This window comes from Phaenicophaeus curvirostris, chromosome 2 (genome assembly GCF_032191515.1).
Source record: "Phaenicophaeus curvirostris isolate KB17595 chromosome 2, BPBGC_Pcur_1.0, whole genome shotgun sequence".
NCBI lineage: Eukaryota > Metazoa > Chordata > Aves > Cuculiformes > Cuculidae > Phaenicophaeus > Phaenicophaeus curvirostris.
The window spans coordinates 53,660,410-53,685,596 of NC_091393.1; the positions used below are offsets into that span (position 1 = coordinate 53,660,410).

Here is a 25,187-nt window from a genome sequence, read left to right on the forward strand (position 1 = left end):
GTATGGGTAATGTCAAAAGACAGATGTTAAAAAATAATATTTAAAAAAATGTTAGGTGTTTCAAATATTATTTAATGATAGTTTTAGAGGTGGCGTGGTCTTTGAGGTGGTTTGTTTAAACAAATCCACTCGTAACACAAAGGAGATCTACAATTATACTGGAATGAGTACAAAATACACCAGAGAAGGAAGTTTCAGAAGCGCAGCGAATGGACCTAAGGTATTTCATCAGATTATAACAGGATACTGTAAGAGTCTCCTCCTTCAAATCAAGAGGAGGAAAATAAAGAAAAAATAAAATATCTCTCTTGTCCATTTTTGAAAAAATGTACAATCCAATTGCCTGGTATACCTTGATTTCCTTACTTGAACTTCCTCTTTGTATGCAGTTTTTCTTAATAGCAGCTGTCCCAATGAGGACAAAGGCTTTTTCATGTGCAGATCTAGTAATCTGTTGAATAGAGATGTTCCCATGAAATTGTACAGTTTTACCTCAACACAAAAGGAAAAAATACTATCCCTATGGAAAGATGTCTTCCTTTAACTTCCACGAAGCAAACCACTGGTTCAATCCCCACCTCCTTACTAGGGCTCACTATAAACTCTGCATAAGCTAATTAAGCTGATGATCTTTCCCACAATGCATCAAAAATGTATGAACCCTTTTCGAGACTGTTTTAGTGTTACCTTCTGATTAAGTGTAACAATTCTTCCTATTATTTAAAACCAGTTATACTGAGTCTTTATAAAGCACAGTCTCTGCAAATGCTTCCAATTATAGTTCTACCTCACCAAGAGTTTTCACTGATTTACTGCAATAGGCAAGGTGGAAGAGCTTCCCCTTGCATTCTTGGCCAATCCAAAAAAGATGAATAAATGTGGCTGGTCCACCTTGTGCATTGCTCTGAGTAGAAAGGAATCAAACTGAAGAAGCAGAGATGGAAGCCCTAGAATGGAAAAATCCTAGGTGGTCATCATTCTAGCTATTTTCACATTGTTATCAGTCACATCTTTTTTACTCTGCCACCTTGCATGCCTAGACTCTCAACTTACAAGCACGCATTCTCACCCATAAAACACCATCTTAATATAAAATCAAACACTTTGGAGTTTGGAGCACGGGAGGGAGTGGCTTGGAGAACAGGAAGAAGAGAGATGAACAGGATGGAAGCAAATCTTGCAGTTCATCTACCAGTTCTGTGGAGCAGTCTGCCTCCACACTGCTGTTTAAGACCATCTTTTCCCTCTCCAAAACTTGTTCTCATCCTTATTTTACCATTTTCAACTATATAACCGAACGCTATTTCTTTGTGATCTGCTGTCTTTAAAATTCCACTTCCTTTCCCGTCTTCATAATCTCTCTTTTGCTTCATCCTTTTTCTTTTCCCCAAAACAATATTCTCTAGGCAATAATCTTTAAAACTACATTACTGACTTTCCATGTTTCCTATTCTCACTTCACATCCCTTCCTTGTTTAACAGCTATTCCACTCTTTCCTCCACACTTCACAAAGTATCCCGCAAACTCATTTTGCTTTGCTTATCAATGACCCATCAATTTCTTTCAGTGTAATCACATGAAAATACTGCCTCCACTTGCCTTATGTACAATTACAGATGACTGCTTCGCTAAGTCGAGCTGTAAAACAATCTCACTAAGTAAAGTTATTAGCAACAGTACTTTGTAACAGTTCACTGGTGACTGCTTTTCATTCATATGTAAGGAATTTTTGTTTAGTACCTCAGCATGTAACATCCTATCCCTCAATCCAACTAAAAATCCTTATGTCAAAAGTTATGCTAGTTCTGGCATAAACTGAAAATCAATAATCTACACTTTTAAAGATAGCTAATTCAGTGTGCTCAACTTATGTGGCTGCAGGTTAAGAGGACAAGCAGTTTAATGCATGCAGCACATCAAGCCACCTTTTTGGAGTGGAGCATTTAGAAACTGAGGAGCACAGTCACTTACCAGACCTTATTTTTGAATGCTACAAAATAAAATCTTTATTTAGCTAATGGAAAGATAAAGAAAAGAAACAACACACAATGCACTTCCAGAATGAGTACATTCCCATTACATAATTCTGCTCAATGTTTAGCTTCGAGGTACCCAGCAGAACTAGCTGCTGGATAAACTAGCATTCTATTTTATACCTATACCCATGAAATCTTAATGCTGCTCTTGATTTAGTCATCTGCAGTGCTATATAGAAAAGTATGTATTACAAACCATCTTATCTGCAATGCTATATAGAAAAGTATGTATCACAAACCATCTTATCTGAAGTCACATTATGTGATGCTTTTAAGAAACAAATGGGGTTGGTTACAAAAGATAACAGGAAGTTTTAGTTTACCTGGAACTTATTTGTGATAAACAATCTCCTGGGATAGTTAACACAGATACTGGACAGGACTCATGAAAGCAGTTATTCCCTAGGTATACCTTAAAAACACATGGTATCAACATACAGTGCAATTGCCTACAAAATATTTACCTGTTGGCCTTGAGGACTCTGTAAAATTTGTGCAACGGCAGCAAGGGTATCTGTATTAGCAATTTGAGATACCCAAGGATCAGGTAAATTCTGTACCACATTGGCTGGAGTAACTGGAGTCACAGGTGTTCCTAAAAATGAAAATCCAATATGCCAAATATTTTAACTTACAGACTTAGAAACAGATTCAGAGAAGAAACAATACCTGCTGCTATTAAATACTGAGAAAGCACCAACTGAAACTGTTTTTGACACACAGATTGAGTGCACAGTAACAATGGACACTCACATCAAAATTACTCAAGTAGCAGGAATTCTTTATGTAAGTGTAGTTCACAGTTTTTCCACTACTGACCTATGGAGACTACTAACAAATACACTAGCGAATGCAAAATAAATAGGTTTCACACTGCAATCCAAACCATTTAGTGGAAACAATTTATACCAAATGATAATTGTTAGCAATCTACTCAGAGTCATTTGTTAAGACTAGAACTGACTGGACTTGAACATTATCCCCAAGTGGAGTCTTAGGGATTCTACTAGAGTCTTCAACCTGCAGTAGCTGTATTCATGAGAATTGCTCATTTTAACATTTTTCAAGAGAAACATTGAGACTAAATCAACAATCTTATAATTAGTATCATGCCATAATCCAGAAAAATCCTCCATCCCTGCAAATACTCCTGTTTTTAGCTCAGAAGCAGAGATATCTCAATGAACATTAAATGTAAACGACCAGACAACCATTTTAAAAGACAATTTTCATCAGAATTTAAAGAAGCATTAGAGTAAAGCTACAATTTCAACAATTTAAAGTAATCAAACTAGTGAAAAAAAAATACTGAGCTAGAAGATGCAGCAAGTCCAATCCAAGAGACTGGACACATTTACAGACACCAATGAAAAATAAGGTGGGATATGTCTACCTTGCTACTTCTCAGCACTGGATCAGCAAAAGGCATGTGATGAAAAGAGGTCCGTATGGGCCAAAAATCCAATCTCTATGTGTAAATTTCCCATACATCCCAATCCCAAATGAAAAAAATGTCCACAAAAAAACCTGAAAAGCCAGTTCCCCACCATCTACCTACATAAGTAACAAAGATACTTAGAGCTCAAAATTTTCCAATCTGAATGTATAACAACATTAATGTTTGGTAACTTGGGACATACTCCATGAGCAGTTTTTGCCGACATGATTCTCCAGCATGATTTCTGGCCCACACACTTCAGATATGAGGGAAAGGGAAGTATCTCACTGGGTGCAGCTTATATTGTCAATGTGTTTTTCTCCCCTTTAAATCATTGTCTGTTTGCCAGCAAAAGTAAAGGAGCACTGTCTGACACTATCCAGCAAGCTCAATCCTACAAATAGAAAAAAAAATACGGATGTACCCTCTTTCATTTCTTCCAATTGCCGCATCACTAACTAACATAGATTGTATTAATGCTGTGTTGGATTTTAACTCTGTCAGTGATCTACTATTTCAACTTCTGAGTGCTAAAATAGGTCTTACTGCACTGTTACTCAATCAGAATATATTAATAATACACAGTAGGAAATTAAACGCAAAGAGGCTGCCACTTGCATTTCCCGTTTCCCTCATCTAGATGCTGGTTATAATAAATTTCTTTCTGGCATTCATTGATTTGTTTAAAGGAAACTGGTGAGATCTTTCAGCATGTTAACAGCCAATATACCAAGTGTTTTGATTCAAAGTGGGATTTTAACCTGTTTCTGTTTACCTGGTGTATTGTTGCTCATAGCAGCTGTAGTGCTGGGCAAGACAGGAGTCACAACTGGAGGAGGAATTCCTGCTGCCATATCCAAAAGAGGCTGAATAATTTCACTCTTGAACACATTATTCTTCTGCCATAAATTTAGCACTCTAACAATTTTACTCTAGAAGAAAGGAAAACAAAAGACCCGAGTCATCCTTATCTTTCTGGTTATTAGCAGTTAAGGAATTCTTAACCAGCAATGTCAACGTGTCTAAATTGAAGAACCTTTATGTTTACAGTTAGAATGATAAGAACAGCTATATGTCTAAGCTCTGAACCCGAGGCCGACCTTATGTAAGACATGCTATGCACATAGTGACAGTCTTTTCTCAAGAGAAAATGGAATACATTGAAAAAAAACCCAAAAACCAGCTGTATCTGGCTCTTTTGTACCTTTACTCTTGGAAGACAAAATGGAAGGAAAATTATTTTAATGAAGCATTTTAAATCAGTGCTAACTAATAAAATATGGAATTAGTACTCTCCTAATAGTCAACATACACGAACGCAATTCTGATCTACCTATGAACCAAAATTATCTGTGTCCATTGAAAAATGGCCTATGCTAACATGACTGCCAAATATTTTTATTAGGCAAGTAGTTCAATATTTTGCAAGCTCTCTTGATAAAGTAAGGATCAAAAGTTTTAACTGGAACAATTCCCTGCCTATTGAAATTACGTAGTAATACTTAAAATTGTGGATCAAGGGGAAGGAAAAAACAAAATTAAGGCTTGATACAATTCTGTTAGATGTAATCCATCGTTCAGCTTGCATTTCTGTTACATTTCTATTCCACTGTTTTGATCAGCTCGCAAATGTTTTCTTGTCTAAGCTTTATTTCTACCAAAAGTCAAGATTTTGCTTAGTTTTGTAAAGCTGGATAGAAATATATGTTATAGAAAAATACACGTTGATTATTTGGGAAATGAAAAAAGTTAGTTGCATTATAAAGAGCAGAAAGTTCTTCACAGAATCTCATGGTCACTGTCATGAAGACAACTTAATTATTTAAATGTTATTAAACATGAAGACAGAGCACTTAACCGGAGTGTTTAAGCCAAAGAAATAGAAGTCTGTTTGCCCAGAACTCCAGGAGGATACTTAACTTTGATAGAAAGAAATGCTGTATTTTCACTGCATGGAAGTTGTAATTTAAAGTTCCTTTACAAAAATCTCTCCCACTCAGCATTACAGGATGTGAGCTTTTCTTCTTTCAAAGTTTATTTTATAAGGCAGTCCTTGACAAGTCCATCAGAGACTCTAACTGCCCTCTTCTATCCAGAACAGGAATAAAACTATTTGTGTCTCAGTATCTACCTCCCCCTTAAATTTTCCATGGCTGAGCCAGATGAAGAAATCAGTGGGTTTTCTCCTGCTACTTTAAATGAAATGCTACTATAGTTCTGCTTGATTTAAAACCAAAACAAACCTCACATTTGCTCATATAAAAATAACTGTGATATTTCTCCATGCTTTTAATCAGATTAAACATCAAAATGCTAGAAAACAGATACATAACTTGTTATCTCTGACAGCACAATGTTTTGCTGGGTCAGATATATGGTAACTACTTTCACAGCACACAGACTTTTCTATAATATGGAATCCATAAGCAACACAGCAGCAAGAAATCAGTTTGCAAAATACATTTTCCCTAACTAAGGTGAAAAATATCCTAGAAATGAACCTTATAGGAACTTTAGAGATTACAGATTTTATTTTACTATCCCTCTACATCAAAAACCTCTAATACGATACATTACTTATCATGCATTGAAATATTACAGTATAAGTGGAATTACTTCTTACTCTACAAAAACCTTACTATATTTTTTTCAAAGCCAGACACAAACTGTGCCCATCCTTGTGCCAGCTCTCCTTCTTCAACAAATCAGGCTATTTCAGTGTCACTATATTTCCCAGAGTAGTAAGCAGAATGATTATACAAAACAAACTAATACTGCTTAAGGAATACAACTATGAACAAAACAGTAAGTTTATTTACTGTAAGTAAAACACTGTGGAACAGAAATAGTACAAGTTAATCATGCAGATAACCTGAAACCAGACTGGAAAAACATCACTTAACCTAACTGACCTGCTCTGCAGCACTTCAGAACTCAGTTGCAGAAGACAAGACTGACATCCATAGCAGAGCTTTTACAACCACTTAAAATCTGCAGATTCCAACATATTTTACTGCAGAAGTCCCAACTCCTCTAAAAAGGCAAGAATCCTAAAGCAACTACAGGAGTCATGCAGTGGCTGAAACTGCCTTAGTGACCTTCTACGTATGCTTTGGGTTTTCAGATCTTTGGCTGAAAAATACAGCTGTAGGAATTCATGCGACTATTAAAAGAATAGCCCATCTATCTCTTCCTGCAGTGTCCTGCCTCACTTACTACTTGAGCTTAACACAAATTTATGTGGTGATAAAGCCCTTAGCATTTCTCACCTTTTGGTAAGTTTTCAATTTCGTAAGAAGAAACTAACTATTGTAAGATCAGTGACAAACATGAAGGAAGTTAAGCTGCCTGCACTCTGTGCTATTTCCAGCCAACATATTATAAAGATAATTTGGCATTGGTTGTGACAACTGTGGGCCAAGGGAACAGCTGAACTATTGGATCAAACTATTCAGGTTAGGCTTTACTGAGCTGCTGGCTGATTCAATATCAAAGGAAAAATAACTTGTAAGATACTTTGCTCCTTCAGTCCAAAACACACTAGCTCGTACTGAAGATACTGCTACCTAGATAAATATTCATTCTTTAACACCATACAAAGCCTGCTTGCTCATTTTCTTACTGAAGAGAGGAAAAAGACAATAAAAGACTGATTACAACTCCCTGTCCTACCACATGCCCACTGATGTTTCCCTAGCAAAATACATTAGCTCAAATCCACCCAGTCTTCCTGAAAACCTTTCCACCAAGTCTATTTAAACTAATTGGATGTGTCTTCCCCCATCCCTACAGCCAGACAAGCAAAATTAAAGAAATACATATTAATGTGTAAGTCTGTAATTAGGTCCACTCAAGCAAGCAGAAAATAAGATCAAAATCTTTATTCTTTATAGACAACATAGTAAAGATTGTCTTAATTAGTAAGATCTATAAGTGATCTACCTTGTCATCCCCAGGACAACGGTACAAGTTCTGGAAAGTGCTGATGATGTTATTGCTGAATCTTGGAGCAAATACATCCTTTTCTTGTCCAAACTGATGCCGGGACTGTCTCACAATGGAGTCAATGACATACAGACCAGGTACCTTGTATTCTGGCTTGCACTAGAAAGAACAATATTTTAAAATATGCACATGTGACAAATAACAAAAACCATTAATGGCTAAGTAAATATGAACAGTCCTCTAGTTTTTAAATGGGTCAAAGTATTACTAAAATGTTCCCTATTTAATAAATTTTCCTGAAAAATAAATTTTCTGAAAAACAGAACTCTCAAAAACAGCCAGGTTAAGGTTTGAATTATCACATCTATAGGTATTCTGCAAATGTGTAAATGGTTTAAAATCAACTTTCTACCATTAAAAAATTAACTTATTAGAATCTTGCGACCATAATTAGCACATGAACCACGTACCCTTTTTAACAGCACACATCTATTTTAAGAGAACAGCATAAAACAGGACCAACTTCTTAACTGAGAGTAGCTATAAATACGCTTCAAAATACTTTTGTGCTTCTTTATTATTTAAATCAACATTAAAGTTAACATTGGTTTATTTCATTTTACATGGTTGTAATGAGCATGTGGTATATCTTTTCCTGTGAGGAAAAAAAAAATATTTATTTGGACATCTGTTTGGTTGAGAATATACCAGTGACAGTTATTTTAGAACTCTAGAAAGCTTGCATAATTTACAAATATCATGGTAGTTAATAAAGTATGTCTGCTAACTACAATACTCCTCACTTATGCATTTTACTGACTTAACAACTAAAGCTAAAATCTTTTGTCTCTTAATTGCAAAGTAATTGCACCAGTCTACTACAACCAGTTTTAAGACAGAATGAAAAGTGGTACAAAAATATAACGAAGTCATCATCAGAATATTCTACGACATGAATTTACTTCATGAATTATTCGTTGTATACACTTATCACAGAAGGTACTACAGAAGACTTGGGGAAGTACACCCATTCCACCTCTGGTCCAGGTAGTCTACAAACATACTATGCAATGCACTAAATTCATAATCCATAATCCAGTGCCAAACAAAGTCTTTAGACTATTAATCTTATTATACCCTAGAAAAAAGCTTCCTGTTTTGAAAAGTGCTTATTTCCTAACATTTGCAACCTTGATAAAGCATTTATCTAGTCTTTAAACATGGTTCAGTGTATTTAAATATGCCATTCTTTATTTTTAAGAATGTGTGTGGTGTCCTTCTAAGAATAAATGTGCATTATTAAACTTAGAAAATTAAAATCTAATTGGATATAAATGCACTGTGTTCAGAGAATCATTTCAATGTAATGTAGCTACTGATATTTTAGCTAATTATCAAAAATAAAAGTATTCTGCATACAAAGCATACAGGTATGCAACTTTTAACAATATTGAAGTTAGGAAAAAACAGTTATTTAATAAGAAAATTCAGTAAGTACTTTAGGTGGGCTATTTAAAAACACGGCACATGCAGAAAGCAAAACATGATAATTAATACAATGATACAGATGATAAGAAATAAAAGACAGTAAAACACAAATGAAAAATTGACTAAAAGGAAGAATTACAACTGAGGCAGCGAGCCTGCAAATGAGGTCTGACCAAAAAGACCCCAGGACTAATCCTAGAGCTCGGGAACAAAGAGGGGAGAGACAGAGAGATGGTTACAGAACTTGTTCTAACCTCCCACAGTAAGACAAGGCTCAACTCAATCACTTCACTCAGCACTAGTGGATGCCTGTTCAAATATGGTTTTCTTACCCTCAGTCAGAAAATATCAATGTGCAAGAGTGAACAGCAAGTTAATATCAAGAAAGCACATCAGTCCACAATGCTTTATGAAGCAGTTTTTAGCTAATAACAACGTCATTGTGCTTGAACACCTATCCAGCTTGGTGCTCAAAGGAACCTATTTTTTGTCAACAGCAGATGTGAAAGCAAAAATGACAGAGATCCTCAACAGCCTTTCAGAAAATAATCTGTGGAATTGCGTTGAGCATTGTCAGCATTATATACAGCTGTGTCAACTCAGAACGGAACTATTTTGAAGGTGATCATAGTTTGTTTTCTTAATTTGGTAAATAGAAAGGTACAGTCACAGTCCAGAGGTTTCTTTGTGTCAGACCTCATATCCCTAATCTCAGATAAGACACCTTTTACACAACAAATATTCACTCATTTTCTGAGTGAGTCAAAGCAATAAGATAATTTGATTACTCAAATAAACTACTCAAGTCTTGCTCTAACAGTGAAACATCGTTCCTTGTATGAAATGTAGTCATTTGACCCCTGAAGTGATGTTTTGCCAGAGAATAAAACAAACAAACCAAAACAACCAGTGAATTAAGAGTCACAAAACCAAGAATGGCATGGGCAATTATTTCACCTAAATTTCAGTAACCCCATAAGATTAATTCCAAAGAAAGAAAATTTTGGAGTAGTCAAAAAAAAAACCCACCAAACAGTAAACTAATTGAGATGGTACTGACATTACTCTAGACAAGACTATGGCAGATTTTAACAGACAGTTCAGTACTCTTGAGCTTTAACTTGAAGCGATTGCTTCCAGAAAAATAATCCAATTGTCTTCCAAACATACAATTTCAGTCTATAAATATCAAATGGCTTGCTTCCATCTGCTTATCTCCAATTCTACTGAAATAACCACTTACTATTTTATGTTAATAATTCCAGTGTTTCACTAAATCATTCATGAAATAATGAAGAAAACACATGAAGTTCACCAAAAGGAAACATCTAATCCAAAATGATCATCAACAAAGTTATCGAAACCAACGTACATCTACCCTCTCTAACCAGCAATGGACAGTTCACAACTACCTCATCAAGCAACACTGGACACTGAACAAAAATGCTTGAAAATAACCCATACCCTTGGTAGCTTGCAGAACCGTCATGAACAATCAGTACAATTTCTGACAAACTGCCACTCTTTCATTCAGAAGATAAACCTTTTCTCATGCCTTTGAAAAGAGAAATGCCAATCACAGACACTGCAACTAGAAAGTAGTATTTGGAACTCAGGCAATCTCAGATTAATGTCGGGACATAAAACTGCCAAGTGCTACTGATCAGAGATGGGGAAATCTACATCTGCTCTCATCCTCCTATGCCCACCTTTAACATTAAACACAGATCAGAGGCTATTGATCCCTTTTCTCTTAAGTCAGAGGCGATGCCTCAAAAGACAAAAATTTGACAAAACCCTAGCAGTGATGGTAAAGTTTACTACTAGTCTTTACAACTGCCATGAAACCTACATAAGACACTTTTTTCACGTCAGACTGATGTTCTAGTACCTAAATAGTTCACTCTAACTATTCTGAGACAGTTAAAAACACTAGGCTGAAGCTGAACCTCATTTTCACCACCCAACCACCGCCAAAAGGCACTGCAGCGTACTCTGGGCACCAGGGAATATAAGGTAATGAGGAAGCCAGGTTACTGACACAGAGCAATCTAGACTGCTTCATAAAATGGACAACAGAAGAAAATGTTGCTATGTTGGATGCAATTTAACAGACTAACTTCTCTAGATCGTTTGTCAAAATAAAATGGCATTGTGATCATAATTTACTCCTATTATCACAAGGAGAAGGAATTCAGTACCAAAATGATCAACTGAACAGTCAGGTACAATGCAAACAAGGAGGAAAGACTCACAAACTTGAATTGATTTCCAACTGGAGGTAAAAAGTAGTTTTACTCGAGAATAATTAACTGTTGCAAGAAAACAAAACGCAGTAAAATTCTTCGTTACTCAGAATCTTTAAATTAATACTGCATCTTCCCAAAGTCTAGCCATACAATTTTTTTTAATTTTAAATTACTAGCAGGAACCACCAACTGAAATACTACATCTCCTGCTACAGAAAAGGTGAGACTGAATGGTTATCTTCCCTTCAGCTTCAAAAATCTACTGGAAAACCTAGCAGAAAAGCAAAAGCAACTATCTCTTGCCAAACCATTGCCAATTCTTTCGCTGTCAGCTGTTCACATCGGCTACAGTGACAGCCTCTTTTAACATTCAGTGAATACATACAGATAATAGTCCATTAACTGTGTGCATAATCATTCAAATCAAAGTACATCAAGACAAAGTATTTGTCCTTCTGTATCATAAGTTATGATCAACTACTGTTTACTAGCAGAAATTGAATGTGACTAGAAATTGAAACAAACGTGGTAAAAATATTAATCCATTCGTGTACCTAAAACCGAATGCTCTTCAACATTCTCTAATCCAAAATTGAGGACATTTTTCTCAGTGCTATGACAAAATACCCATGACTGCCTTACCTTTTGAATGAATTTCTCAACGCTCTGCACAACGTGCTTGTAGAACTGGAAAATAAAATAATATTTCAACAGAGAAAACCTGAAGATGCATATACTTGTTCAAGTCATGCAATATTGATAGTTAAACCAGAATCAGAAACTTTAGTTGGTTAATAAGCAATCCAATATCTACAGCTGAGTATGCTGTTTTCCATAGACCATTTAACAGCTAAAAAAGCTAATCTCACTTTTTCTTGCCTTCTGAAGGCTTTTCACATTGGATTTTTTTTAAAAACATGCACCGATTTAGTGAGAGCTAAGAGAATAATATAATTGTTCCTTCAAAAACATATGGTTATTTCACTGCACGTGACTGAAGACGTTAGCCTAATGTTAATAAGCATAGCTCTTCTCTGCATCTCAGCTCCCTTCCAACTGTTCACTTTAATAATCTAAAAAACTGAGTAGAGGAAGACCTTATAACACCTATTGAACACTTTTTCTTTTAAAATGGCTTGTTAGGTTTTTTTTAAAAAAATCTCACATATCATTACAATGGCTCTATATCATCTCAGTAACTGTTCTACATAATTAAATGTCGTTATTGAAATTATAAGCGTGGAAGCAGGATTTACAAGTTAAATACATCATAAAACATTTGGTATGATTTAATTGGTTAATTTATTGAATCATCTGCTATCATTTACTACTTTATGTTCAATACAAGTTTTTAGCATTTTCACTAGATTGCAACAGACTTTAATTTACATAGACTCCCCTTATGTAAGAAAAGTGAATTTCATTCTTCTGCGTCAAATTTAGCTCTCTCCAGATTACAAAACACCAATATGGATTCAATGACCTGAAAATGTATCTGCACACTCAGTAAAGGAACATAGGCAGCAAGAGCATTAGTTGGCTTTTTTCGCTTTTATCCTATTCTCCTCTTCACCTCTCCAACTTTCAATGAGTTTCCATTTGTTTTAATGCTTAACATTAATGGCATAATTTTTCAGAGCTGTTTGCTGCTGCTACATTGCTGTTTGACAATTAGTTACACTTTGCGGCAAGAAAGTCTTTGATTAGTGTACTAATGCTAAAACTTAAGAACAATTTGTATCCAAGTAACAAAAAAATAAAATCTATTAACAACACCCACGAAAAGGTATACTTGGAATTTCTGAAAAGAAAATAACTTAAAAAACTGAATTGATCCAAAGATTTCATATCTTATTTATTATTTTTTTTTTGGAGAGAGTGAGAAAGTCAGAGATGGGGAACTCTAGTCTTATATTTATATATCCGTTCACAGGCAATGTCAGTATTTCCTTTTGAAAGCGAAGGAAAAAATCTCCTTTCTTTCAGATCTGATGGAAGAGTCACATTATTAGAATTCTTTCTCACATACGACAACCAGCAAATGAAAATCACACAACAAATTAAGGCTTCTGCTACACTCCTGATAATTCCATCACTATCACATTGGATCATAACTTGGAAATTCTACACGCAAGGGAGGTGGAAAGTTCTAAAGTAAGTTCTTAAAACTATCCAATTACTTTGACACAGACAAAAAATAGAAAGGAAGTCAAAAGAAAGTGGCCAATTTCTTACCTTTATAGCCTTGATTGCTGCCTTGGTGATCTGTGTCATCTTAGCTTTAGAAATGGGTGGTTTATAATCATTTAGCGAGTACAACTGCAAAAAGAAAGAAAATTAAGTCAGTCATGAGAAACATATTGTGCAGCTATAAGCAGTTGTTTTTTCACAAGAAAATGTCACTACTTATTTTCATTGCACTTTAAGTATATATTACGCCAGAAAAGGCATCCCCATTTAAGGAAAAAAAAAAAGTCCCAATAAAACATAATATAAGATCCAAAATGCTTAAAAGATACTAGTTCTTTTCTTTGCAATGGCCACTATATATCTAGTTTTACTAGCACTACATACAGCATGCACTTGCAGGTGAAGTTACAAAGAAAATAGATGTAATATGCAAATACCATAGTTCTCATTAAGTTTTTCTTTCTAGAGTAAAAAATATTTTTTACTACCTTTACAGAACCAATAGCAGAAGCTTAGCCTATGTTCATCATAGTATGTCTGCTGAATAAAACACTTTTATTTTCCTTTAACACAAAAATCCAACCCAGTGAGAATGTCCATGTAGCAATTTTGCCAATTACAACAGCAGATTTGGAAACAGCATAGACTTTCTTCATTCACTGTGTTAACTCAAAGAAATAATATAACATAAGTATTACAAATGCTTAAGCAAAATTCCATCTGGGTTCTCAATTTTAAACGCAGCTTTGTAGCTTCATTAATCACTAACCACCAAAACAGTACCAGTAGGTAGGATGCAGTAACAACTGTGTTCTTTTTACTAATACATACATCTTCCTAGCAGAAGCAATCCAGCAGGATAGATATTGATCATAAATTTGCTACATAGTGAGATCTGTACATGAATTAACTTCATAGCTATGGCTGATAGGTGGTAATTAGAAACAACTCCGTCTTTCACACTGAGTCAGGACTCCATCGCCCAGGACTATTTACTTGCTCTGAAAACATCTGATTATTCACAAGATACAGCTCTGAACAAAATGTTGCTCTTTTCTCCTTCAACCCTAGATGTTAACAGACAAGAGACTGTGTAGTATTTGCTGTTTTCATGCACGAGAAGTCCAGATACAAAATGCCAAACTGGTCTAAAGGATACTCATGACTTAACTTACATTGCATTTTTGTTTACAACACAGATTTAGAAGCACATTAGCTCAAAACCAGAGCCTGCCTTGGTAGCAGGGAAGACCGTCCATAGACGATTTCTTATTTCTTTCCTAAAGACAGGAAGAATTGTGAGTTTTTCCATAAATCAGTCATTAAAACAGAAACAAAGCAAAAAGATCCCTCTCCTCTCCTACTACACACCCTGAGCAATGCAGATATTCTTCAGTCATATCTGAAATACCAAAAGATAAAGATTTCTCCTCCCTACAAACCTGAGACGCTTATTTCCTACCAAAATCAGTTTTAACTAAAACTTTGTATATCTGTCAAAAAACAGCTTGAAAAAATATGGTTCATCCAAATATGTCTTCTCAGCTTGAAAGAATTTCCATTAAAACAGTGAAATTATAACCAGTTCACAGCTAGACATCCACTTTTAAAACAACCGCTACTATTTCTCACTTATGCTAGTGTTAATTGCTGTTGCAAAATATTCTGAATTACTTGTGTGCTTCTTATGCAACAAAAAACAATATGCTTCTGGAATTCAACTAAAAGAAATGCTCTTCACCACCAGGGAGGAAAGGGAGAAAAGGGGCAGAAAAACAAGAGTCTCCAGTTAGTGTCTTCTCTGTTTTATACTCATAGTTCAGTCCTCACTTCCAGGTACTCACAGGTACTTCTGGGGCCACTACAGTGCCAGAAAAATTTTGCTTACGCTCTAGCAGTGCCTTAACAGAGTCAGTTTGGGTACTCCTGGTTAGCATGCTCCCAAAGCCCAAAATACTAGTAAAAGCAATTCACAGATATGTGAACAAATGTGAAATCAGCCTCGATTCAAGAAGCCACCTTGCCAGTCTGAAAACAGTCCCAGAAGAAATACAAACATCAGCTTCTCCACCTATGACATGCACAGCTATAAGGAGCAGAACCACTAACTGAAGCAGACATGCTGGTACCACCACCAAGTAGGCAAACAGTTTTGAAACGATCAGGAAAAAAAAAGGAGACAAGGCAGTTCAAAGAAAGCTACAACACAGTGTTGGAAAACATGGAAGAGTTGCATACAACTGATTCTGAACCATCAGCTGTGTGCAGTCAAGTATTTTAGTATTACACATCTGGAATATGCCAAAATGGTAACATGGGTTGTTGCTAGCATCCCATTACATTATTCCAGGTAGCAGAGAGTCAAATTTATCATTAAGGACAGGTAATTCAAGCTAGAAAAAAAAATGAAGGAAGGGAAAAAGCAAAGTTAATAACACAGTTCTGTAGAGAAAGACTTTTTGGACAACTGATGCACTTGTTCCAGGTTTTAACAGCCATTTAAAGGAAAACACAAATCCCAAATTTATTACCTGGAAGAAGCCAAGAAAACAAAAAGATCATTATTTTTAATTACTTTTCCTTAATTTTCTGTAAGGAACATTTAATTTCCTATAAATGTCATTTTGAGAAGTACATTCACTTAGAAATGATGGTTTAGGTCTGTCACTGTATAGCAGAAGTCCAAATTAGCTGCATTTGTACAAGGGAAAGTGAGGGCTCAGTGTGAAGTATCTACACGCAGTTTTACAACATGTAATGCAACACTTCTCTTGAAAAAAATAATATTCAAGTTCCACTTACAAAACTAAGAAATGTGATATTTCTTAAAACTTCTTAACCTAGACTTTTAGTGTTAAACAGAATTTAACTACATAACACAGACAACCCCACCACAGTTTATTACAAATGATACAGGGCTCCCTTTAAGTATGGAGAGGCCTCATAAGGTCTCCTGAAAGTCTTCTCTTCTCCAGGCTGAACAAACCCGACTTTCTCAGCCTTTCTACACAGGTGATGTGTTCCAGCCCTCTGATTATTTTCATTGCCCTCTTCTGGACCCACTCCAACAGATCCATATGTTCCAGTGCTGGGGATCCCAGAGGTGGACACAGTACTCCAGGTTGGGTCTCAGCAGAGCAGAGTAGAGGGTGAAAATCACCTCCTTCAACCCGCTGGCCACAAATACGGTTGGCCTTCTGGGCTGTGAGTACATGTTGCTGGCTAACGTCCAATTTTTTATCTACTGATACCCTTAAGTCCTTCTCTGCAGGGCTGCCCTCAACCAATCCATTCACCACCCAGTCTATACTGATGCTGGCGACTGCCCTGACCCAAGTACAAGAGGGCCTTGCACTTGGCTTTGCTGAACTTCATGAGGTTCATGTGTGCCCTCACCGCAAGCCTGTCAGGGTCCCTCTGGATGGCATTCTTTCCCCTCAAGCATATCAACTGCACCACTCGGCTTGGGGTCATCTGCAAACTTGCTGAGGGCACATTTAATCCCACTATGTCATTAATAAAGACGTTAAATGGCATTGGTCCCAATATGGACCCTTGAGGGACACCACTTGTTACAGACATCCATTTGGACATTGGGTGAATAACTGCAACTCTTTGGATGCTGCCATCCAGCTAACTCCTTATACATCAAATAGTTCACTCATCGCATCCATTTGCTCCTCTGTTAGGCTGGCTAGAGAAGCAAGACCTAGTTGCCTCTCTATGAAAACTTAATGAAAACTTCTAGTACAGATGATGTTTAAGACATTGGACATTTAAAGAAACCATATAGTCTTCAAATCCAGTTAAAGCAAAACAACTGAAATTTATTCAGGATTATAAAATATGAAAATAAAAGCTAAATATATGTATAAATTTTTGTTTTAAAACTTGTGCTTATATTCTGGCCTATTTCTTCCTTTTGTACAAATGCTTAGCCAAAACAGTTTGCTGTAATTATTTCCTGAAGATGCTTTTTTTTTTAAGGCATTCATGGTCACTGGCAGAAAAAAAACTACTTGCCCTCACATAAAAGCAACCTTTAAACAAACTAGGAAGAAATGGTAACGTGGCTAAATAGTAAAGTCAGTGAAACTATCTGAAGTAAAATGTTATGTTTTAGAAAATCAGAAGTGCTGTCCAAAGCATGAGAAGGCAGAGTGAAGTGATAATATGCTCTAGTTAGTAATGCACATGTAAAAAATAAAGGAATCAAGTTGGTGAAATAAACAGGGAGTAAAAAAAGCATAAAAATCAGCCCTTTTCAGAAGAGAGAAGGAATAACAGATCTATTAGTGTGCTCCTCTGGGACAATTAGCATATAAAGAAGGACTCATAGGAGATAAACCATACCCTTCTCTTTTTTAGATCAACAGACTGAGGAAAAACTGAGGGGACTTCCCATATCAATACCCCCTCAAGTTTGTTTATAAGAAGGTAAAGAACAAGTGCATAGTGTGATAAATAATGAAGTGCTAGAATAGAAATCAAGAATTAAAGACCTAATAGCTGTGATTTGTGAATTCTCACTTAAAACAAATCTTGTAGTTCTACAAGACAGGAAAAGCAACATGAATTTCTGACAAGGGCTCAAGTGGAGAATTAGTAAACAACAGAATGGTTAGGTTCAATGTTTGTACCAGAAAAAAATGTATAAATTACTAAAACAACTAGAATTAGTAGAAATGTTCTGCCCAAACCTGACACAGCTTCCTGGGGCTGTGCTTAGGTATTCTGCTGAATTAAGCAGCTGCTCCTGTGAGGTCCCCTTGCCTCCAAATATGAGACTGAGTTCTGTACTAAGATCAAAGGCTGATGGAAATGCATTTCCTGGAGGAATGCAACTTCATTTGGCCACATCTCAGTCTCTTACCCTTTTCTGGAAGACTCAATGAGCGCACTGAGAAATCACAGACACGGTCCACCTGGACTACCAAAAGACATATACCAAAAAGATCTCTCACTAAAGGCTCCAAAGAAACTACGCTCTGCTAAACAGGCCCTTGAGCGACAAACAACCTGACCAATCATTCCTTAAAGAAAGCCAGCAAACTATTTGAATAAACGGTCATTTTTTTTTAATGGAGAGGAAAATCTCTATTAATAGAGTCTCATTTCTGCTGAGGACAGGACAAAGTCAGATAAACAAAACCTGCAGAGGAACATCAGTGACACTAACAAGTAATAAAAGACCAGAGAAATTAACAACAAGTAAACATTAAGTAGTGGACTGGCTTTGAAGCTGGCTATAGCCATTTAGGAAAGGGATATGCTGATACATAAGCCTTTTCTTTGAAGTCATCACCTGAACTGTAAACCAGAAAAACCTCAATAGCAAAAGTAGCAAATGGACTTTTAGAACAACATTATTTAGGCAACTGTACTAACCTTCAGGGCATTCTCAATCTCTCAATACTTCTGGAATTTCTGCCTTTCCCTCCAGTCTTCAAGGCTGTCATGAAATCACTAAGGATAACGAAAACTACTCAGAAGCCTCTAAGTGAAGAATAATGGTGGCTAGGACTCTTCAGCTCACAAACAGGATTACTAAGGGGATCGCAGATGTCAATACAAACTGAGTAATGGAACTCAACTGGGAAGGATGGGACTGGAGGAACCCACCAAATGAGATGAGGAAGGAATGAGTGAGAGTCAGGCTGGTGGATGCAGCTCCAGGCGGCCAAACATGGTTTTTCTTAGTCTGGTAGGACAGCTCTGGCATACTTTGGAGTGACTTGACTCACTCATGAACTGTTTACACCAACTCTAACCCCATGCCAAGATACCACATCAAAACATACCCACTCTTTAGCAATTGCATAAAATACAGTTAGCTACCCATTTGCTAGTATAAAATCATAGAATCATAGAATAACCAGGTTGGAAGAGACCCACCGGATCATCGAGTCCAACCATTCCTATCAAACACTAAACCATGTCTCTCAGCACCTCATCTACCCGTGCCTTAAACACCTCCAGGGAAGGGGACTCAACCGCCTCCCTGGGCAGCCTCTGCCAGTGCCCAATGACCCTTTCTGTGAAATTTTTTTTCCTAATGTTCAGCCTAAACCTCTCCTGGTGGAGCCTGAGGGCATTTCCTCTTGTCCTGTCCCCTGTCACTTGGGAGAAGAGGCCAGCACCCTCCTCTCGACAACCTCCTTTCAGGTAGTTATAGAGAGCAATGAGGTCTCCCCTCAGCCCACTCTTCTCCAGGCTAAACAACCCCAGCTCTCTCAGCCATTCCTCATAAGACCTGTTCTCCAGCCCCTTCACCAGCTTTGTTGCTCTTCTCTGGACTCGCTCCAGAGCCTCAACATCCTTCTTGTGGTGAGGGGCCCAGAACTGAACACAGGATTCAAGGAGCGGCCTCACCAGTGCTGAGTACAGAGGGAGAAGTAGAAGGGAGGCACAGGGAGACAGAGAAGGAAAATCACATGCAGCTCTCTGTTTAAAACAATGTATTTAAATGAAGGTTGAGCCTTCTTACATCAGGCAGTTGCATCTTTTCCCCAATAGAAATACAGTTCATTTAAGTGGGTCAAAGTGATACACTGTAATCTTCCAATGGCAGACAAAACTAGGAAAAATTGAAGTGGTTTAGAAGCATACTAGTCACATTTACAATACAGGCTGGAAGAAGAATGCAAAGGAGCAGACACAAACCATTATGCAAACTTCAAAAAACATCAAACCCATGCTTTACAGCTGAGCTACCATATGATTCTGTGAATTACAAAGAAAAGCTGTCTAATTCCATTGACTCGTTATTTACCTGCTTTTCTGGATGAACACAGAAGCTTTCAAAACACTTGCCCAAAAAGACAAAAAATTATCAGTATCTGCTCGCTATTGATAGAAAACAAAAGCCATTTTCTCTAGTTAATTTCATAAGTTCACAGTTGCAGACATGCACAGGGAAAGTACCTGCATAATTTCTTACACAAAAAAAATACTAAGTGCAGAAATTTGTTGAAATCTGAGGCACTGCTGTAGTGAGCACCACAGTCTGGACCAGTTTCTTAAAATGCAAGTTAAGAGAATAAAAGCTTCTCTACGAACACTGCACATCTATCTCCACTTGATTTTATATATATACGAAAATATATAAATCAGAAACCACTTCACACGTTATAGGATAAATTAATTTTTCCCATTTATTTAGTAATTGATTTTGCACCAGAGACTAAAAAGAATATGCTAACCTAAAGAAAAACAATATTTATCTCCCAGTTCGCCTAATATCTAAGAAATAGTCCCCCAATATTTGCCTGGAAAAGAGCACTGCTGCAAAGAGCAATGTATTCACCCAAAGGTCATTCTGACACAAAGGCTCTCCTGAGCAAAGTTACCACAACAGAAACACAGCATGAAGAATGAGAGAATGGTGCTTCAGTCAAGATCAACTGACTTGAATGAACTGAAAGGTTAAATCCTGATTAAAAAAAAATATAAAAACCCATTACAAAATTACACAAAGCTTTATTTTGTACTGTCCATTCTTAAACTACAGCACATAACCAGAAAAATTAAACGTGAGACATTCCTTCTCTAAAGGTAGATGGCAAAAAGTTACACAAAAGTAACTGAGTTACAAAAGGAAACTGCATGTCTGATTCCAAAGGAAAATAAAATTAATGACTTCCAAAGAACACAAATGATAAGAAGGAACAAAACCTAAACTTCCACAGAATTTGATTGTGGGGTGAAGCAGTGGAGTATAACACAAAAGGAGACAAGTCACAAGGAATCTGACTGTTCTTTAGGTAAAAGAAACCATTTCCAAACTGTTGGCTCAGTTTTTGAAAAAACAAGTGTTAAATAATCAAGTTAGAAAGTTAAATGCAGGCTTCCCATATGACCGTTTCAAAATAATTTTACTTTCGTCTGTGAGTAAAAGCATAGAATAAGTTAAGAGAATACTTTCAAATTACTTTAAAACGTGCCAGTGTTTTTTTCAACTCAGCACACTTAATGGTAGCATACATTTCATTGCAATGCCAATGAAAATTTAATGTTCTATCAGTTTATTCTAGAAAGCTGTCAACAGGATTCTGAACTGCCTGTCTCAAGTATTCTAGATGACTGAACATGCTCAGTTCTAAACACACTGTAGTTTGAGTATTGTTTGCAAAATACAAATTGATCTTCCCAGCCCATTTATAGCAAAAGGAAAGACCAGATTAATTAGCAGTTAATTTGTGTGAGGGGGAAGTTGTTTCACTGCTTTCCTTCTTCATGTTTCCATCCAGCCATGCTCTACACACATCATTGTTTTGATAATTAGCTGGGGGACAATAAATAAACCTTTGGTATAAGTATGCATGTTTGAAAACAAATCACAGGAAATCCTTATAAGGACCGGTTTAATCCGAATGGTATTTCGGGGATAAAACGAATCCATAAAGATACACTCATCACCAAATACTTATCTGTTTCAGTGAAAGCAATTCTGAGGGTAATGATCTTGCAAAGAAGAATCAGATGACAGCCAAATGGCCACGTGCTTACTAGACAAAAAGCTGTGAAAGTCTTCAAGATGATCAAAGTAACAGGCAGTTTTAAGGGCGGATTTTTATCCTGGTTTTGTAGGATTATCTCTTAAACTGATTGTTTTACTGTCTGAATTCTAAAAATAAATTCGCTATTTTAGAAGTTCTTATTGTAATTCAACTGGTACAGAAACATAACAGAGAGACACGGAGGGTCAAACTTTGGAGGGTTTCCAAAACTATTGGTAATTCCTTCTCATGTCTCTTTAGTAGGGTGCATAAGCAGCTAATCAATTCACCTTGAAATCATGCCTCAAAAAACATCCCTGTAAAACTGCGCTTCACTCCTCCAACCAAAACATTCAGTAGCACAACTTACTGCCACAAGAACGTGACAAAATCCTCGTCTAGTACTTTATATTGTTAACTAAGTCTACTGCTTACAGGAAAGTAAGTTAGAAAACTCTCAGTGGAGGACTTGAGTCACAGATGCTCAGGTATGCTCGCGTGATCCTGACTCATGCCTGTTCCCTGGTGAAAGGAAGACCCTCTCAACAGATAGATTTCAAATACGGCACATTTCTTTTCCAGTTCCTCCAGAATGTCTCAAAACACAGACTCTCTTGACATGCAACTCCTTACCAAATCTTGGGATATTCTTGTCAAACTTCACCCAGCCCTAGTCACCTTGGCAATTTCAAGTGACAGGAAGAGCAGAAGTTTGACAACAGAGACCTGCAACTGTTTCAAGATCTTTGTTTAAACATACCTGGGGCTGAGCATCACCCAAAAGGAGACACTCCTACTTGGACCCCACCAAGAAGTGATAGCTGCTATCAGGACTGCTTTTCTCTGTGCCTCACTGGTTCCCTCTTTTAAATTTGTTTTTATTTCTTAACACCTTTCTACCTTCTTATAATAATTTATTTTTACCTCCTCACCTTCCCCCTTCCTTTTCATTATGCTAGGGCGTGGTAGAAAACGTGTTATTTACTGATGCATACCACTAGTTCAGATAAAACTAATGGAAACAGCATGCATTAGATGATGTTTGTGGAAGGTAATATACAGTTGCCATTTTAGTGATACTTTCTCTTCATATTATTGTAGCCACCAGCAAGCCACAGTTCAGTGATTCTGTGCCAGCCTAAGAGAGCTTTTTCATAAAATCTCTGAATTCCTCACCACACAGAGAATTCAGATCTATTTATTTTTCAACACATGTAAATCTTTTTCATGCCCAACATCTTTGGTAAAGACACACAGTTTAATCAAAACCTGTGTAACGAAACTCTGTATTCTTGATATGAAACTGTGCTCAATGGTGGCACTGGATTAACCTAGCTTCTGCATTTGAAAATAACAGTAAATTACCTCTTCTGTACTGCCAGTACCATAGAACTCTAACTCATCATCTTCCAGTCACCCTGTTCTAGCCCCAAAGGAGTATTAATATTTAGTAATTTCTCATAGAGACCTGTTCCATTCCTTCAACTGTTCTTTTTGCCCTTCTCCGTACATGCAGTTCCATCAACATGGTCTTATGAGGTGCAAACTAGACTGCACATGGCACAAGATAAGGAGGTACCGGAAGTATAACAACTCTATTTCTTTCCTAGCAGTTTCTAGGATCCTGATTGCTATTTTGACTGTTGAACTTTGAACAGAAATTTTCATTTCAGTTGCAAGATCTTATTAATCAGCAAATAATATTATTTCAGTGCCCATCCCTGAGTACATAAAGTAAGGGTTGCCTTTTTCACACCATCTTCCAGCCTGCTTTAGTACTTTTAACTTGATGAAACTGCAGGGTGCCATCTATAAGTACCAACAACCTGCTTTACTTAATACTGTCAACAAAGTTTTTTGCCTCATTCTACTACTTTACTACAGCATTTATGAATATATTGAAATGCAGATTCCCAGCACAAATCAACATAAGAGTCCATAATGAAAAAAAGAATTTATTTCTACACATTAACTTTTCTCCCACTCCCCTTTTTAGTATCCACCAATACTCTTCAAAGCAATCCAGCCTCTTTTCAGACCTTTGGGGATGGATCTTCTCAATAACTTTTTAGAAATCCAAGTAACATCACCTGTATTTTCCCTGTTCACAGGCTTTCTAATTCTCTAAAACCACAAAATTTAACATACATTTTATATTATTTTCTTTCACAGAAGTCACACCAGTTCCTCATTGTATCATATTCACCTATGTATTGTTTCAAATTCAAATACTTCTACTCACTTCTCATCGCCTCCAACTGAGATATCTTTTTTGTTCTAATATTAGTTAAAAAAAAAAAAAGCCTTGAGGCTCAGTTTTTAGTATCATATCCTAAAACAAGTGCTTCTCCATACCACTCTTTACATTGCAGTCAATCAATACTATCTGGAAATAGGTGGGTAACTGTCCTCATGATGATTTTTTATGCGTTTGCTGGACAACGGGAAAACTGTAACTTCCTCGTGCATGTCCTTCAGAATTAACAGGTTCCAAATGCATTAAGTTACATAGATTCACTACAAAAATGTACATTTAAGTATCATATCCAAGAAAAGATCAGGCTGGCAAATAAAGCCAATTATATTCACAATTTTCAATTATATTCACAATTTTCTACTTTCCTCTCTCTGATAAAACAATGTAATGATTTGCAGAGCAGAACGCAATGCTATTGAGAGATGAGAAACTATGTAAAACGCAGTATTCCAGTGTACATAAAAGCTATGCTTAACAGCATTATTAATACTCCCTTTTGCCGATATAGTTCTAAATAAACTAAGTCCTATTTCCAAGCTTTGGGTGAAAAAATGAGGGCTTGTTCAGAAATTAAGGTAGCTGTTTAAGTTATACGTTGGGTACAGGGGAAAGGCAAAAGATGAGGTTGATGATATAGCTAAAGCATTCAATTTCTGCTCTTAATTTTTTTAAGAAAAGTAGTATTTCAAATTCAGTAATGCAAACAATATTTTTATCATTACAACTATAATTCACAAAGTGCTCAATAAATGAACTCTATGGCAAATACCTGTAATTTACAAGGCAGTATGCTACACAGTGCTAAACTACAGTCTACAGTTTCTCAAGCAAAGCCCAGGCAGCATGCACATGAACCACACCCTCTGTGGATGTCAGTCGCTTACAGAGCAAGCTGCTGCATCCCCACAGAAAGCAATGGCGTACTACATTTCTAGAAAGTCCAGCAGTCAACTCCAAGATCTTTCACCACTCTTATTCAACAAGCAATAGAGTCAGACAGAGTAAAAATTAGAACAAAGTACTAACTTTATTAAATTACAGCGTCATATATCCTTTTTCATACCTCTGGCCACATCTTACAAACG

At 36.6% G+C, this 25,187-nt stretch overlaps 1 protein-coding gene across 4 annotated transcripts in view; it reads right to left on the minus strand.

Moving 5' to 3' along the window:
* Nucleotides 1-25,187, minus strand: part of SCAF8 (SR-related CTD associated factor 8) — a 102,907-nt gene that overhangs the window by 65,783 nt on the left and 11,937 nt on the right. For all 4 annotated transcript variants that reach the window (XM_069852096.1, XM_069852097.1, XM_069852098.1 and 1 more), the window contains exons 2-6: nt 13,393-13,476; nt 11,800-11,844; nt 7,418-7,579; nt 4,251-4,407; nt 2,502-2,632 (exon numbers count right to left, since the gene is read on the minus strand). In XM_069852096.1, the coding sequence (XP_069708197.1) occupies nt 2,502-2,632; nt 4,251-4,407; nt 7,418-7,579; nt 11,800-11,844; nt 13,393-13,476 (579 nt within the window). The remainder of the gene's footprint in view (nt 1-2,501; nt 2,633-4,250; nt 4,408-7,417; nt 7,580-11,799; nt 11,845-13,392; nt 13,477-25,187) is intronic.